This window comes from Pinus tabuliformis, chromosome 9 (assembly GCF_031772625.1).
Source record: "Pinus tabuliformis cultivar Carrire ecotype Pingquan chromosome 9, CPIR1, whole genome shotgun sequence".
NCBI classification, from domain to species: Eukaryota; Viridiplantae; Streptophyta; class Pinopsida; order Pinales; family Pinaceae; genus Pinus; species Pinus tabuliformis.
In genome coordinates, this window is record NC_142307.1 from 1,385,332,245 (window position 1) to 1,385,349,882 (window position 17,638).

Sequence of the window (17,638 nt, forward strand, 5' to 3'; positions counted from 1 at the left end):
AAATTTTGATACTTATACATCGGGACTTGGCTTCATAAGGAGAAAATCATATCACTGTGTATATTTAAAATTAGTTGGTGATCATCTTATTTTTTTGGTCTTGTATGTGGATGATATGTTGTTGAATGGAAACAAAGAAACCATCTAGGTTGTGAAAACTTAGTTTTCCACTAAATATGACATGAAAGATATTGGTGTTGCAAATTTCATTTTGGGAATGGAAATTAAAAGAGATCATGAAAACAAGAAAGTCTAGTTAAATCAGAGGACACATGTTGAGACAATATTTTAGAGGTTTAATATGCAAGAATGTAAACTGGTAAAGGCCCATGTTCCTGCAGGTGTAAAGTTATCGACGGATCAATATCCCGACATGGGAAGAGGAAGAGGACATGTCCCTTGTTCCTTATGATAGTGCTATTGGTAATTTAATGGATGCAATGGTCTATGCTAGATTGAACATTTCACGTGCAACGAGGGTTTTGAGAAGTTATATGTCAAAACCAAAGGAGCATTGGGAAACAGTAAGGAGGGTTTTTAAGTATTTACGTGGTAGTTATCGATTTCGCTACTAAGGAAGACTAGGATTGGATAAAGTGTTGGATATGCATGGGTTTGTTGATGTAGAATTGACTATAGATTTGGATCACAAAATATTTGGAAGTGGATATGTTTAACCCATTTGGATGATCAATTGGTTGGATAAGAAAGAGATAGTCTTTAGTCACACTCTCAACTACAAAAGTTGAATACATGGCATGCACTCATGCAAGCAAGGATGTAGAATCGTTACAAATATTGTGTTCAAGTATTGGGTTTGTATAGCAAACTCTAATGATAGATTGTGACTGTAAGAGTGTAATATTCCTAGTGAAGAACCCAGTTTATCATTATAAGACAAAGCGTATTGATGTTTAGTATCACTTTGTGAGAGGAGAGTTTGAAGACAATATAGTGTTGTTGGTGAAGGTGGACACCTTCAAGAATGTTGTAGATTCACTAATAAATTGTATGAGCATTAAGAAGTTTTCTTGGTGCAAAGAAACATTGGATGTTGCTTTCTTGGATCATTGATCAAGAACCCTTGTGGTGCTTGAAATGCAAAGAAAACAACAAATGAGAGAATGTTGGTTATGTGTTATATTCTTTGCATGATTATCACCACATGTGATTCATTATGTTGGGCGCAACAAGGGGTCACCGAGAGGATAGTAGCCCCTGTGCGGGGTCCCAAAGGGGCTTGTTGGGCAAAAAATCATTAATAAATTTTTATGGAGAGTATTTTATTGAGCGGTTGTTTTGGTATGGTTTTTGTCTTTGGTGGTTTCATGGCACATGGTTTTGAGGTCCATGGTAATGTAATTCTAGTTAAGGAACTATGGTTATATTCTAATCCAAGGTTAATGGATTGGGAGGATATATATATATATATATATATGGTAACATTGTAAAGATAGAATATACTTGAAGAAAAAACATTTTTGGTTTTCCTCATTTGGATTTCCAAAGTAAAATCTTTGTGTTAAATGTGTGTGTGTGTGTGCCATTGCATCTTTTCTATTTTATTAATAATATATTTGCAACAATTCATTGTACAAGATTAAAACCTATAATTGGATATAGCATAAACCTTGAGAGACCATATATTAGCCTCAATATTAATGATGTGCATGATTTTCCCCATTAAATATGTACAAAAGAGGCTAAATAAAATTGAAATTAATGAGCATGCTCTCCTTGAGTAGTACACAGCCATTGAAAAGATCAAAATTGATGTAGGGATTTTCCTAGGTTGATTAAATCAATCTTAAGTTGATAGCTTGTGTGAATTAACCCATGGTGATTAAGTTGATACTTTATGTGAATTTAACCCATATTGATTAATTCAAGCTTGATTATTTGTGCAAAGTCTATTGTACCTTTTATTGGGATCACACTCTTCTATCTTTATTGTGTCATAATTAACCACTTGTGAAAAGGTCAATGTGCTTTATATGGAGTATGGTGATCTATTCATCCTTTATCAATGTTGTGTACATATTATGCATTAGTATTTCTTAAGTAATGAGTCACATTAATAATAACAAACCATTAGAAACATCACACTCTATTTAAGAGAATCTTTTTCCATAGTATTTAAAAGCATCTTTAATATATGTTATCTATATTTTGGTGTGACTCCCCTCTAGATATATGAACTTGTCCTTGGACATTGGGCTCCGACTATTGTGATTCTTTTTTTTATGGAAATTCTACCAAACTTAATTTAAGCTAGTGAACGTTTAATCCCATTGGACATAATAAAGCTTTAAAGATGATCGAACTACAAGGGGAAGGAACTTAGTTTAGTCACATCAGTTCATATGGTATAGATCTTGTTGATGTATCTCTTTCTTCTTGGAAATATAACATCCGCCATTTACCCCCATTTAATTTTGTTGGTTTAGTGCTTTTATTTGAATTCTTATGCTTATATGCCATTGAATCTTGCAAGTAGATTCAAAGGTTTTTTTTCTTTATTTAACAAGTTATATCTATATTTTTACAACTTGTAAAGGAGAAACACTATTTTTATTATCTTTTATAGAAGGATGTTGGAGCTAGAACCTCCTTTTCTTTCCATCAATCCAACCATGAAGATTCAACAAGGAGAACTAAATTACATATTCTTCTCTTCCCTTCTATCTAATAACCCTAGTTTGAATCTTTATTACTTGTTTGATAGAGTAGAGTAAACTTATTGTCTATGAATATCATTTAATTGGCTACTACAGATCAAGTTGTAAGATTGCACAAATAAACCTATCAAACCTTCTACAAGTTCTAGACTCATATAGTCTTCCTCCTGCGAGCTTCCAATTTTTAGTTCTTTCTTTTAAATCTTATTCTCTAATCTAAACCATGGTTGAATGCCCCCTTTCTTCCATGTTTTTCTTTACTTATTCTTCGTTACTATGTTCCTAGGTTAAATTCATTTTCCTACCAAACCCTGGTAAGATTGACGATCTATATGTAACGTGCAACCTTCTCTACTTCCTTTAATCCCCTGATAGTTCTCCCAACTACCATGCTAACTTCCTTGATTATATATGGATCCACCATTTGTATAACCCCCCTACCACATGGCATCCTTATATGGATGTGATACTTTTATCCCCTCCATTCATTTTGGTGTCATCGATATATTATAGGCTTCCAATTTAGTGATCCATAATTCATGATCTAACCCAAAATTCCTTTGTGGAACTTTTGGGGACCTTCCCTCCAATCTTCTACAGAACTCTCACATCAATCTTGGTCAATGGCCATATTCTTGGATCAAAAGTTGTTAAAAACTTTGTAGGCCTTCTCCATGTCTCCTCCTTGCACTTCATAATGACCTACACACTAGAACATGCAACACACCATGATTTCTTCCTTACACAACCTAATCAATCCACACCATTTCATATTATTCAATGTGTTCTTCCTTCTTGTTCATCCATGCCAATTTTGTCCTTGAGTGGCTAGAGATTCTCTTGCATCACCTTATGAGGAAATATTTTTGCATAAACAAAGTCTTTAGAAATGATGGCCTTGACTTAGCGAAGGTGGTCCCTTGACTCTTGTTCTAACATAGATGGTCAAGGTGTAAAGAGGAGTGTTTGATTAGGATAATGGAAGGGTTAATAATGTTTCTTTAAGTTCATGAAGGTAAAGAAAGAATTGCTTAAAAGGAAAATGGAGGAGCCAATATTGTTCCGTCAAGTTCATGAAAGTATAATAAGAAGTGTTCGGTTAGGGGTTAATACCAATCCTTGAAGTGGGTGAATGTATAGAGAATGTATACATATAAGTTTTTTAATTAGGAATATGGAGGGGTAATATTAATTAAAGGTACTGAGAGATGTATCTATTCTGCTAAGTAACATGACACGTGATCCTCCTCCCTCGACTTCAGGTGTCAGATAAAATACACGGGTGACACGTGTCTGATATGAGTTTGAATCATGTCCTCTTCGTAGAACATGAGTTTAATTAGTGTCAGACAGAAGATCCACTGGTGTCCTGAATTTTGGACATTTGTCCAGTGAAAAAAGCATCTTAAAATCGTTTATTTCCTTATTCTCATGCAACTTAGTCATAGTTTTAGAGATCTCAAAGGATTTGGAGTGCAGCTAAGGGAAATTAAGCAATTTTAGAAGGGATTCCAAGTGTTGGAAAGTGGATTTATCCAAGTCTTACTATTGCTATGCAATTAATGGTAATTTAAAATTCTTAAAGTAAAAGTGACATTCTTCTTAAAGACGAATGTCACTTTACTTATTTTTTTAATACTACCATTAATTACCATTAACATTATCATTAGATTTTATATGGAGAAAGTAGAATTTTAGATCCCACTCAAAATTCAATAGATTTAACAATTTTCAAGATAGACTTAATCATTTTCAAGATTTTAGGATTGGGGGATTGCAATGTTCCCATTGGAGTTGCCATGTATGAGGGTATGGGACTAACATTTAATTAAGATGATTAAGCCCTCTATGTACCTTGATGTTGGTGGCATTAATTGTTGAACTCTTGTGTCATGACCTAATAAAAATGCACCCATCACTCAAATAGAATTTCAATTTGATATGCTAAGATTTTTCTATTTTATTTTAATGCTTAGAGGGTGATATTGATGATGAGAATCCCAATATAAATAATGATTTTGATGATATATAGAACTAGTTATTGTTATATTATGGCTTTATGTAACTGTACAAGTCATTTAAGGCCTCTTTATTGATGTATTTTTAGTTAGAAATAGATTGCACTCAATGCTATTTTGATTATATACATTAGTTATATGATTAAATTTGTATTATCTTTATTTAAATGTTTTATATTTCATATTATATGTGTAATTGATTAATTTGTTATATTTTTAAATACATATTATATTTTTTAATATATAATATATGTGTCCTCTGTGTTATGTTCTGTTCTCCGGAGACACTAAGTCACTTGTCCGATATTTGTTATTTGTATTTTCTTGTCTTTTGAGTTCGTGTTTTTGTATCATGTGACTTCGCTATTTTGGAAAAGGGAGGGCTAATATTAATCTTTTTATATTAGTAAATGAAGTATAAAGAAGTATTTGGGTACGAAAATGAAGATAAAATTTGAAGTTGGTGAAGGTAGGGAAGAAGTTTGAAATTGATGAAGGTATTAAGAAAAATATTTTGATTAGAGAAATGGAGAAATTAATATTGGATTTTAAAGTTGGTGAAGATATGAAGAAATGTATTTGGTTAAGGAAATGGAGAAATTAATATTGGATGTTAAAGTTGGTGAAGATATGGAGATAAAGATGTGGGAAGAGGATTTTGGTAAGATGGAAATGAAAGTATGAAATGTTTCAAATAAAAAGTGAGAAATTTCCTTCAGTAGGTGAAAGCATGAAATAGTGTTTTGTTTTGAATGATTTTTTTTAGAAGATGATAGCTTTAAAATTGGTGAAAGTATTTGGAGAAACGTTTAATTTGGAAAATGAGAAAGTATGTTTAATTTGGAAAATGAGAAAGTATTTGGAGAAACGTTTAATTTGGAAAATGAATAGCAACTATTATTCTCTAAGGCAAAGACGGATTTGTGGATGGAAAAATAGACTGGCCATTATTGATCATTTAATGGGGATGGTAAGAGATAAATGTCTAGTTGAGAAATGCAAGGAACCATTATTGATCTTTAATAGATAAAGAAGTATTGTCTGGTTGGAAAGACGGTGGGGGCAAAGTAATCTTTAGCTGGGAAATATACGGAATGGTTGTTGATCATTTAATGTTAAAAGATTAGAAAGTCTTTGTCTGGTTGGAAAGACGGTGGGGGCAAAGTTATAGAAAACGGAGTAGTCTTTAACGCGACTTTTTGAAAGTCTTTCTGGCGATTTTTTCCGGTGAAAATCCGGCAGTAATTTATTGGAATCCAAATTTGATAGCTAATTTTTGCACAATGAAACCGTCCCAGGGGTTTTTCAGGGTGCTGAATCCGAATATGCAGTTAAAAAACCATTTTAACTGCAACAAATCATGATTTCATGTCAATTTCTTCCACCGGATTCCGTCACCGGAATCTCAAAAAGTCGCATTATAGACAACTCCATAGAAAACAGTACGGGAAAACGATAGGGGCGAAGTTATAGAAAATAGTCATGGGCTAGGAAAACAGTGGGGTCGTTCATTTAAGTTTTAACCAAACACAAACACAGTACATGGTACAGGAGCCTGACTTTATTTTGAAAGGTGAAGTATATTTTATAGGCCTGTGAGTTTATTTTTAAAATTTTTAAAGGTTAGGTTTAATTTATAAATAAATGTTTTTGTTTTTTCTAATTTGTTTATTGTAATTTTTTATAATTTAAGATGTTTTTTAAATATATAAATAAATTTAGTGTCTTGAAAAATTATTGAGTTGAGAGGTTTATTCTATAACTTAGTATAAGGGGATATGCAAGGGTAATATAGGGGATCTGTAAAGTTGTCAATGAGTCTGTTCTCTTTTAAAATAAAAATAGAAATTAAAAATTATGTTTTAAATTGAAAAATAATGTAAATTATAATAATAAAAAAGGAAAATATTGTAAAATAATTAGAAGTAACAAAATGTGTAAGTAAGATCTCTGCTAACTAATTTATATTCATATAATTTATATATAGAATTTTTTTTGTTAAAATGAAATATTTTAATGCTAAATTATATATATATATATATATATATTGGTATATTAAGTTTTAGTGTTAAAACATTTATTTGGTTCTATATATACTCTATTTAGTATTTAAAAATACAATTTAAATAATGAAAAATAATACATTATATTGTGCACTCTAAATAAGTTTACAAGTGGAAGAAATTTGATCCCTCTTAGCATATGTTAGATCCGTACTTAAGATGGATCTATGCTAGTTATACATTTAAATTTTGTTAAATAAATAGGCTTAAATTTATTCTTAAAAATTATCACTAAATTTTGAACAAAATAAAATAATTAAAAAAACATGCACTTCTGTGGTTACTTCTATCATAGCTCTATACAAGACCCTGGACATGTCGGGACAAATCAGGAACTGTAAAAGGAAAAACAATATAGCAGGAACTGTAAAAGGAAAAAACAATATAGCTATAGACTACAGGCACAGGAGCAATAGAAGTCATCCAGCATCGATGTCCATGGATCCACCATGTGCTTTTTTAGATGGAGCTGCTCAACAGGGGAGGAGCGCATGGGGTGTTTTCATCAAAATAATAGATGATCAGTGTTTTGGAATCCATTGGAATGCAGGACAGGGATCTAATAACAAAGCTGAGGTAGCAGGGCTCCTTTCCTTTTGTACTTTCCTTGACATTCCCAAGTTACATATCTACGGAAACTCAAAGTTAATTATTGATCATGTTATGGCAAAACATAACATCGAAAATATTCATCTTGCTAGATGGTGGGATAGAATTGCAGCTTTATGGAACAACAAGAAGATCTATACTATTTCACACACTGCCAGATCAAATAACAGGGAGGTTGATGCATTATCCAAAATGGGCCTTACTTCTCCCCAAGTGTATGGAGGATGCAAATTAAAACGGAAAACAACTGCTTCCAGATCTAAGGCTTTTGTCTTCGTGACATTTAACTCTCATCATGTTTTGTTTTCATTGTATGGTTTTGTTTTTCATGGTACGTATTTTACATATGCTAGGCCTATACATTGGCACTATACACAACAAAGGTATGAATATTATATTTCTCTGTTGGCATGGAAAACAATTTTGTTTTAGATATCTGATGAACAAATGCTTCCTATCTCCACCAAAATTTTTTGTATATATACAGGTCATACATCATAAAATTCTGCCATACATATAGATGTGGAGAAATCCCCACAGCTGTACATGTATAGGCATCTTGCTAATTTATTCAATATCAATATATAGCTTTTTTAGTGCTGAAAAAAAATAATGTATAATGTTAAAGAGTAAAGTTTTTGGAAATCTAAATTACAGTTGTGAAACTTTAGAATTTTGAGTATGACTTGCTGAATCTATTTCTATATTCAAACACTCCAAAATTTCTCAACTCCAAAATTTCTCAAGTGAAAATCTAAATTACAACTATAAAACTTCAGAATTTTAGATATCCGCCCGTGAAAATATTTCTTGCCAAATGTTTTTTTCCCTAGTTCGGACGAGAAATTTTGAGACAAACGCCTTAAAGTAAAGCTGGAAAGTGGAATGGAAATAAATATGTATCTTTCCGTGCGGATAACCTTGGAATGGAAATACAATTGATGTGAATGAGCGATCAAGAACAGAACGGACTTGAAGTTGGTAGCAGTCATTTCATATATCTCACGTTAAAATTGACGCCCATTTGCACGTTTTTGTCCATTTTAGGCGTCAAATACAGGTGATTTTAAAATATCCACGTCATTGCTGACTTGTAAATAATTGAAAAAAGTGTCATAATGACGGGTACTCACAAAAACACATGTTTCATTCAATATATATATATAATATTTATGATTTTGGGAAGGGATATGAAGCATAGGGAAAGAAGTTGAGTGGTACTTAAAACTAAAATTAAAATATTTAAGATCGTACTTAATTTTAAATGGGATATGAGATCGTACTTAATTTTAAATGGGATATGAATTAAATTTGACATTATCTACTTGAATATTTGAATTAATTTAAAAATCCAGTAAAATTTATTGAATTTTAATCAAATTAATTAAAAGTCCTGAAAACCTAAATTTACATAGAATATAAATTCAATATTAATTTATTTGTATATTAATCTGTTTAATATATATTAAATATAAATATATGGCAGATTTAATATATTTGTTATATTATAATAATATGATTAATTTATATAAAATTAATTAATTTATTTGTTTTATATAATATAAATTCAATATAGTTTTTGTGTATATTATTTAATATGTATTAAATTGAAATATATAACTAATTTTTATAATTAATAATGTTCATATATATTAGTCTAAGAATGGTAATAGATCGGCCTGGAGTATGCCGTAAAACTGCTTCTGCTTGGCTAAGAGCTCGTCTTCCTCGGACGTAAGGAAACAGGTTAACGGCCCAAGACCCAAAGGCATCTGGCAGGAGTGAAAGCCTGCTCCCTTACGGACCACCAGCGGGTTATTACAGGTGGCGTGGTTTTCCTTGATAACAGTGATGAGTCAAACTGACATTCGCGGATAGCAGCCAGAGATGGCTGTCCTCACTGTTGGTTTGACACCTGAGTTTGATAGGTTTTGCCACCTTCGAAAAAAAAAAAAAAAAAAAAAAAAAAAAAAAAAAAAAAAGAATGGTAATAGGGATTTTATTTGTTTGTTTTTTAATATTGAATTAAGAATTTTAGTAAATATAGATTTATTAATAAACTTATTTTATTAGATTGGACCATTATATAATGTAGAATAGTATATCTTAAAGAATAAATTACCTAATATAACTAAATTTAAGAATGACATAATATTTAAATAATAATAATTATAGACATATGACCATTATAGTTAATATGATATTATATTATATACTAAAAATATCAAATCGATTCTAATTTTAGATATAAATTAACAAGTTTACCTGTTGTAGCTATTTATAGTATTGTTAGGGGTTTGACTAGGATCCTTAGGTCAAATTTAGCAGTTGGCAATATAGCCGTTGGAGTCTCTGCACTCTCTATTTATTCAGCTTAGCCGGATTGGTTCTTCAACTTGTCCTCACGATGAACCACACTGGTTGGTTCGAAACGCGTCGACAAAAGATTGATTATGTGATTTTGCTGAAGATTATCTAAACAACCTAAGAGTATTGCTTAAAAATCATGATCGTAGTGGCATGCCTTCACTTACCGTGCACACAGCTATTTTCTGCGTCTAAAAATTTTGAAATTAAATAGACGCTGCTCCACACTCGGCGCTAGCCCAACTTCTGCCAGCTATTTTTTGAAATTAAATAGACGCTGCTCCACACTCGGCGCTAGCCCAACTTCTACCAACTATTTTTGGAAATTAAATAGACGCTGCTCCACTCGGCGCTAGCCCAACTTCTGCCAGCTATTTTTGGAAATTAAATAGACGCTGCTCCACACTCGGCGCTAGCCCAACTTCTGCCAGCTATTAACCGTACCTGCTACCAACCTCCGTTGGAACCTCCCTTGGATTAATATAAAACGTTTGGCTTATGCTTCAGTTTAGTTATATTTTGTTGCAGCCATAAAGGTTAGAATAATTAGAATACAAACGTTTTTAATTTTTAATTCAATATAACACATTTTTATTAAAATTTTAATATTAACTTTTATTTTTAAATAAAAAATTTAGAATGGAAATAATGTTAATTATATCTCTCTCCTAAATAGAATAGGATAAAATTATTTTTTCCATCAATTCTGGTGGTTTTTTCCATCAACTCTAGTGGGTTAGTTTAGGGTGATGTTAACAAGTTATAACTAATTAATCTTATATTTTTTCCACCATCTTTGATTGATGGCGTCAGGCGTGTAAAACTAAGTTTGTAATGAATTGATGTTGCACTGCACCATCAAACTTAAATAAGAATTGAATCGAATTTTCCCATCGTACTATTACCACTATAATCTCGTCTGCACACGCTAACTTTAGCATCCTTTGTACTTTTTGACAACATTGAATTTGCTTCAAATACATGGTTTGAGGTGTCCTAACTTCTAACTCGACCTTTGCTGCCAATTTGGAGGAACAATAAGAAATTAGGAATGGCAGTAGAATCCGCAACGCTATCTAGGAAATTGGAATCTGGAATCATTGCCTTTTGTGCATGGACATGCGGATCATCAACTTTGATCTGGTCAACTTGCAACCACATTTGCTAAATTATGCCAGCCTCGCTGTGGAACTACCTTTAGCATCATCCATGTTGATGTAACACCAACATTAAAATTCAACAATTCTTGAGCCTTGATCAAGATTTGGGATTCAGTGTGGTCCGTGGAAATTTGTTTGAGCTTGAGGTCCAAAATTCAAATAGTGCTGGAAATTTGTTGGAGCTTGAGGTTTGAATAGTGCTATAAAATTGTTGGAGCTTGAGTTCCCTGTTCGAGGAGAGTCAAATCCAGGTCTCACTGCTAAATCGAATAAATGCATGACAATCCAATCTTGTTAGTATTTCTTCTTGTCATGAAATTTCAATGTGCGTGTGTTTTCAAAAGATTTTTCGGAATCTTGAAATTTTACTATAATTCCCATGGGCATATATTTCGATTAATATATTCATGTGGACATCATAACGCTACAATTTCTCACCTTGCTTCCTGTCCAGAGTTTGCCTTCAATTCCTTTTTTTCATAAATACAGTTACGTGGTAACATTATTATGTGGTAACTGTAATGTAATAACTAGTGATATTTTTTTAAGGGTGGTTCATGAGTATTGGGTGGCAGTGATGTGATATTTTTTTAAGAGTGGTTCAGAGTATTAGGTGGTTGACATTTCAATTGGTGAAATATTTAGCAACAAAAACTCGACCCATTAAACTAACCTTTGGAAATGTAATAGCAAATATAATTTCATAGCTTGCAGATTTTTTCTATAATTTCATAGATTTTAAATTGCATTTAAACAAATTTATAATTCCATCCCCACCCCTGAAAGCATTCTATGAAAATAGTGTTTTTTTACTGATTTTTAATTCCTGCTATTGATATTCCATTCAAACGAATTATGATAAGACTAGCAGTTTAACAACCTCAAGAAATACAATTACTTTATGGCATATTAAAACTTCCTCAAAATTGTATTTTTATATTGGTTCATTTTTTATGTTTAATGGAAGGAAAGCTATATAATATGGTCTAATTTTTTTAGATGGACTAGCCAGTGCTTTATGGCATATTTTTTTTTTCTCCGTAAATACTAATTCTATTAAAAAAGTGAAAAAATATATACAATGAGGTCAAGACCTCAGAGGAGGCCGCAGCCTTTCCTCAGCCAAAAAATCAGGGACATTACAGTTCAGCCCTTCAAACAGATTTACAGTACTGATTCAAAAATTTTGCTTTGGTTCCTGACATACTGACCCAACTGACCAGACCTACCATCTTCATTGCCTATATTGACCAAAAAAACAGAGTAGCAGCTAACATAGGCATGTTTAAGACAAAATTTAAAGCCTGTATTGGCTGTTGTTACTACCTGTAGCATGAGAATAAACCATACATAGACCTCTGACTTCAAACTCAAAAACATAAGACCAAGATTGCAAAGCATATAAGCAAGAAAGCGACCCGGCAAGAAGGAGCTGTGATCAATCTGCATGACTTGGTGAAGCTGGCGTATCCTCCTTTGCCTGGCTAGTAGAAGCTACCCAGGTCACTAGACCGTCTTCGTCCAGAACCGGCTCACCATCATCAGGATTAATAACCAAATGTAGAACCCCAGCTTCTCGTTGAGATGTCCTGCAAGCTAAATCATCTTCCTGTATTGGACCAGGCTGCTGAGGCGCTTCCGAAACAGGGGCATCCTCTTGCATGTGGTCCACATGAAACACTCTCCCCGTCAGATCCCCTAGCAGAACACTATCATCCTGAGAAAGAGAAGGAGCGGTCGGAGACGAACTGAACTGGTTGCCCTCCTCCTCCGAGACAAAGATGGTAAAATTAACTGTCACCATGGGCCTGTTGAGCCAACTTTGGAAAATAAACCTGGAGGTCTGATAAGAAGTATTCGGGAGAGGCCTATCTCGGTCCGAAGGCGGAGAAGAAGGAGGAGCCAAAGCGATGGGAGCCACATTCTGAGGGGCATTTTGAAGAAGGCCACCTCTGTTCCCTGAATGACTGCCTCTGCGCGGGATTCCTCGTCTTCGAGACATGGTTCTAGAGACTAAAGAACTGGGAGAGCGTTTGAAACATAGCCAACCAGAAGTGCTGAGAAATTCAGGACAATTCCCCACCCTTTCTAACAACCAGACCCGAATGACTATGCCGCGAGTCTGAAGCGGCTTTGCTTCATAATAAACACAGTCATTAACTGCGGTACGCGGATCCATATCAGTGAACCAAACCATATGCAGAGCAGCCATGCTTGCAATGAATTCAAACCAAATTCGAGGCAGCGCGGTAGTTAATTCCTCTGCCCTAAACCTGATATACCAACCTAAGACATGTACCATACAATCCTTCCGCCTGCCATCCGTTAGGCCAGGTGTCTATCCCGCGAAGTCCTTCATTGATTGCTGGTAGAGTCACCCGCATCCGGGTGAGTGTTCTTTATCTGAGAAATGTCCTGAGAGACAATTTCCTGGATTTTGGCAATCTGGTCCTCAGGAACTAAGCTGGCGATAGTACCTTCAAAGAAGCCACCCTTAGCTTCCACTCCAAGATTGGCCAGAAAGTCAGCGAGCTTATTACCTTCCCTTCTGGTATGTTTACATGAGATTGCTTGGTGCTGAGAGAGCCAGTTGTTTATTAGCTCAAGCCTCTGGGCCATTCGCCAACTGTTGCTTACTTTGTGAATAGGTGAACCGTGCAGAAGTTTTATGATCATTCTGATTATGATTTGCGAATCCCCTTCTATAATCAGTGGAAAGAAACCTTTTTCATGGGCTAATTTGAGACCTCTCCATAGGCCCTCCAATTCTGCTGAGTTATTGGTGTCCCAGCCTATCGAGCCCATGAAGATGCATTGAGGATTACCATTATGATCCCTGAAGACTCCTCCATATCCTGCTTTCCCTGGATTTCCCTTTGAGGCTCCATCAAAGTTAAGCTGGAACATGTTAATGGGCGGCGGAGTCCAATTGCTTGATTCTTTTCCCTGCATTGTGGGGTTCCTTTTATTTATTGACATTTGGTTTATCTGGATCCTCCAGTTATCCCATACTGTTTTTTCCTGAGGTAATGTGGGGAGGTCGTCTGAGTGCCATTCTCTAATTGATAGAGTCTCCATGATGTTCTGATGTAGTTTATTCCAGATTTGCTCTAGAGACATAGTTTGATCTTTGAAAATTCTTCTATTGCGCTCTTTCCATATGTTCCACATCAGTAGGCCAGGTATAAGATGCCACAGAGTGTTGAGGAGATTACTTTGAAATGGTTGTTGACTCCAGCTGCGTAAAGTGGCTTTGAGATCTCCTTGTACTCTACCTTCTTTTTGACAACGGAAAGCGACTTTCTCCCAAAGTTTTCTTCCAGTTTGACATGTTTGCATAAGATGTATGGTTGTTTCCTCCTCCTGCCTGCATATGAGACATATAGAAGGGCCTGAGAAGCTTCTCTTTCTAAGATTATCCCAAGTTAAAATTCTATTGTGACAAAGGAGCCATAGGAATGTAGAGACCTTCGGCCAGTTGAAAGTATGCCAAATTTTCTCCCATAGATTATCTTTGTTTAGGTGCTCTTGGACTATTATTTTATACGCTTCCTTTGTGGTAAAGATTCCTTTCTCTTCATAACCCCATCTTAAAATGTCCATTTCTTCTGAGATAGTGATTTGCCTCTTTTGTAATTCTGTATTGAGATGTTGCTGCGTTTGTTCAGAGCTGTGCAATAAAAATTGATTTGCATTTTTCCATTGCCTATGATCTTGAGTCATATCTGTGCTCCAGAATTGACTGACCTTGGCGCCTTGATTGATCTCCCGCTCTGGAATTTGATGATCTTGGAGTATGTCTCTTATTTTTGGTAATTGCTGCCAGGAGTCTTCCCAAAAACGAGCAATTGTTCCATTTTTAATTTCCCAAAAACTGTGTTCTTGTATGAGACTTCTGTGTTGTATGGCCGAATTCCAGATCACCGAGCCCGTGCTTATCTCTGTCATTCGTATTCGCTCTTCTATGGGACTGTTGCTTGCGTATTTAGCTGTCCAGAGAGAGGCCCATGGAGTATTAGGATGGGCTAGCCATCTCCACCAAATTTTTGCACCCATTGCTCTATTGCTATGCTCAGGGTCTCTTAGCCCAATGCCTCCTGCATTCTTAGGAAGACATACTTTATCCCATTTAACCAAAGCCCATTTTCGATTTTGACCTGAGCTTCCCCATAGAAAGTTGCGCTGGAGATTCTTGATTTCTTTGAGAACCCATTTTGGGGCGGCCAGGATGGAGAATAGATACAGTGGCATGGATTGAAGGACCGCCTTGATGAGAACAATTCTGCTAGCCATATTCAGAGCACGATTGGTCCAGAGGGAGAGTCGTGACTCTAGTTTTTCCAACAATTGCTTCCAGGAAGAGTGTTTTAGAGCTGAGGCCATTAAAGGGGCACCAAGATACTTGGATGGCAAGGAAGCAATAGTGAATCCCAGAATTCGACCAATAGCTTTTTGGGTAGGAACAGGGGTATTGAAGAAAAAGATTTGGGATTTAACTCGATTAATAAGGGCTCCAGAAGCATCAGAGAAAATTGACAGGATTGATTTGAGGAGGCGAGCTTCTTGCACCGAAGGATGGCCGAAAAGCATATTATCATCTACAAATTGCTGGTGGGAGTAAGCAGGGGAATTATTGAAGGAAAGGCCTCTTAGTTGCTGAGCTAGCCTGGCCGAGGTGATACTTCTACCCAGTCCTTCTGCCATAATTACAAAAAGAAAGGGAGACAAGGGATCTCCTTGCCTTATACCTCTGGAGGGACGGTATGTGGCCGAGGGAATACCATTAATTAAAACAGAGAAAAAAACTGAAGATAGAAGGTTGAAAATCCATCTGACCCAAGAATGAGCAAAACCAAAGGCTATAAGAATTTTTTGAATATAGACCCAACTGAGACTATCAAAAGCTTTGGATAGATCTAACTTAAGCAGCATACCTGGCTTCTTGGTTTGCTTTAAGGAGTGGATTATCTCATGAGTTAGAATAATCCCGTCCGTTATTTGACGTCCTTCTACATAACCCGATTGCTCGGGCGAGATAATAAGAGGGAGCAGCAGCTTTAGTCTTGTTGCTATTACCTTTGAAGTAATTTTATAGATGATATTACACAAAGCAATTGGTCTGTATTTGTCTGGAGTATTGGAATCTTCCCCCTTTGGAATTAAGGCTATGAAGGTGGCATTTAACCCTGGATACATCCATCTGAGTGCCCGGGATTCCTCCACTACATGCCAGACCTCCTCCTTTATCAAGTCCCAGAACTTGTGAAAGAAATTTGACGTGAAACCATCCGGACCCGGCGCTTTCCCTTCCTTCAGGTGTTGTACTGCTTCTTCAACTTCTTCTAAGTTGATAGGCTTGATGAGAAGACTGTTGTGTTCCTCTGTTATTATCTTTGGTATGTTCTTTAGAAGCTTATTGATAGCCGACATTCTATTGATATTGGGTTCCTGATGCGCTTTCTTAAAGTAATTGAGAAATTCCTCTTCAATGCCCTCATGAGTTTCAATTTTATCCCCCTGTACATTTTTGATGTGAGTAATGTAATTTATCATTCTGCGCTGCACCGTAGTTTTATGAAAAAATTTTGTGTTTTTTTCTCCATTTTTTAACCATCTGATCCTTGATTTCTGCCTCCATAATATTTCCTCCTGTTTAGCCCTTTCTAAAATTCTAGATTCTATGACTTGCTCCTGCTTGGTTAGTTCCTCCGTGCGTCCGTCAGTGATGATGGTTTGCTGGATTTTCTTCATTTCTAAATTGAGATTGGCTTGAGCTGTAAAGATGTTGCCAAACGTATTATAATTCCATCGTTTGATTACTCCTTTAAGATGCTTGAGTTTTTGCTGAAACCTGGACATTCTGGTGCCTTCAGAAGGATTGAAGTTGAGCCAGGTTGTTCTAACTAATTCCTCAAAGTCCGGGTGAGTTAGCCAGAATTATTCAAATCGAAAGGGACGTTTGAGATTGTTGCCTGGTCTGTTCCATTGCAGTTCGATAGGCCAATGATCTGATCCTGAGATAGGAAGTATAGATGCTGTAAATTCCTCTCCTAAGTGAGTCGCATTATCTGAGATGAGGAACCTGTTAAGACGTGAAGCAATTTGCTGCGCTCCCTCTCTTTTATTACTCCAAGTGAAGAGACCATTGCTTGTGGGGACATCTATCAGCCAATTGTTGTGAATAAAATTTTTTAGTAGATTTCCTTCACTATTTGCTCTGCTTCTACCGCCTTGTTTTTCTTCCATGCTTGCTATCATGTTGTAATCACCTCCAGAGATCCAAAGTGGGTGTGGTCTGTCTGAATTGAGTTCTGACAGTGTATTCAGGATTTGAACTTTTTGAGCAGTATCCTGAGGAAAATATACATTTGTTATCAGCCCATTGATATTAGTACCTGTGAGATGGAAAGTTGCCTGAATGAAACTTTTATTAGCTTGTATATTGTTTAGTTGGATGGCTCGCGCATCCCAAAGGATTGCAAGTCCTCCCGAGGCTCCCTGAGCATCAACAGCGATTACTAGTCCTCCTGGCCAGGCTTTCGCTGCTATTTTTTCCAAAATTGTTGAACTGCATTTCGTCTCCTGCAGAAAGAGTATACTTGGTTTTTCTTGCATAAGCATATTTTTTAATAATCTGCCTTTCCTGGGGCCATTAAGCCCTCTGATATTCCATGATATCAACTTCATTGAGAAGTTTGGGGGTTTGCATTGAAATACTTGGTCAGTTTGGCATACCTCCCTGA

At 35.4% G+C, this 17,638-nt stretch overlaps 1 protein-coding gene across 1 annotated transcript; it reads right to left on the reverse strand.

Moving 5' to 3' along the window:
• Positions 1 to 16,832: 16,832 nt before the first annotated feature.
• Positions 16,833 to 17,582, reverse strand: LOC149153655 (uncharacterized). Its single transcript, XM_089443889.1, has one exon. The coding sequence runs from the start codon at positions 17,580 to 17,582 to the stop codon at positions 16,833 to 16,835; it is 750 nt and encodes a 249-aa protein (XP_089300015.1).
• Positions 17,583 to 17,638: the final 56 nt, after the last annotated feature.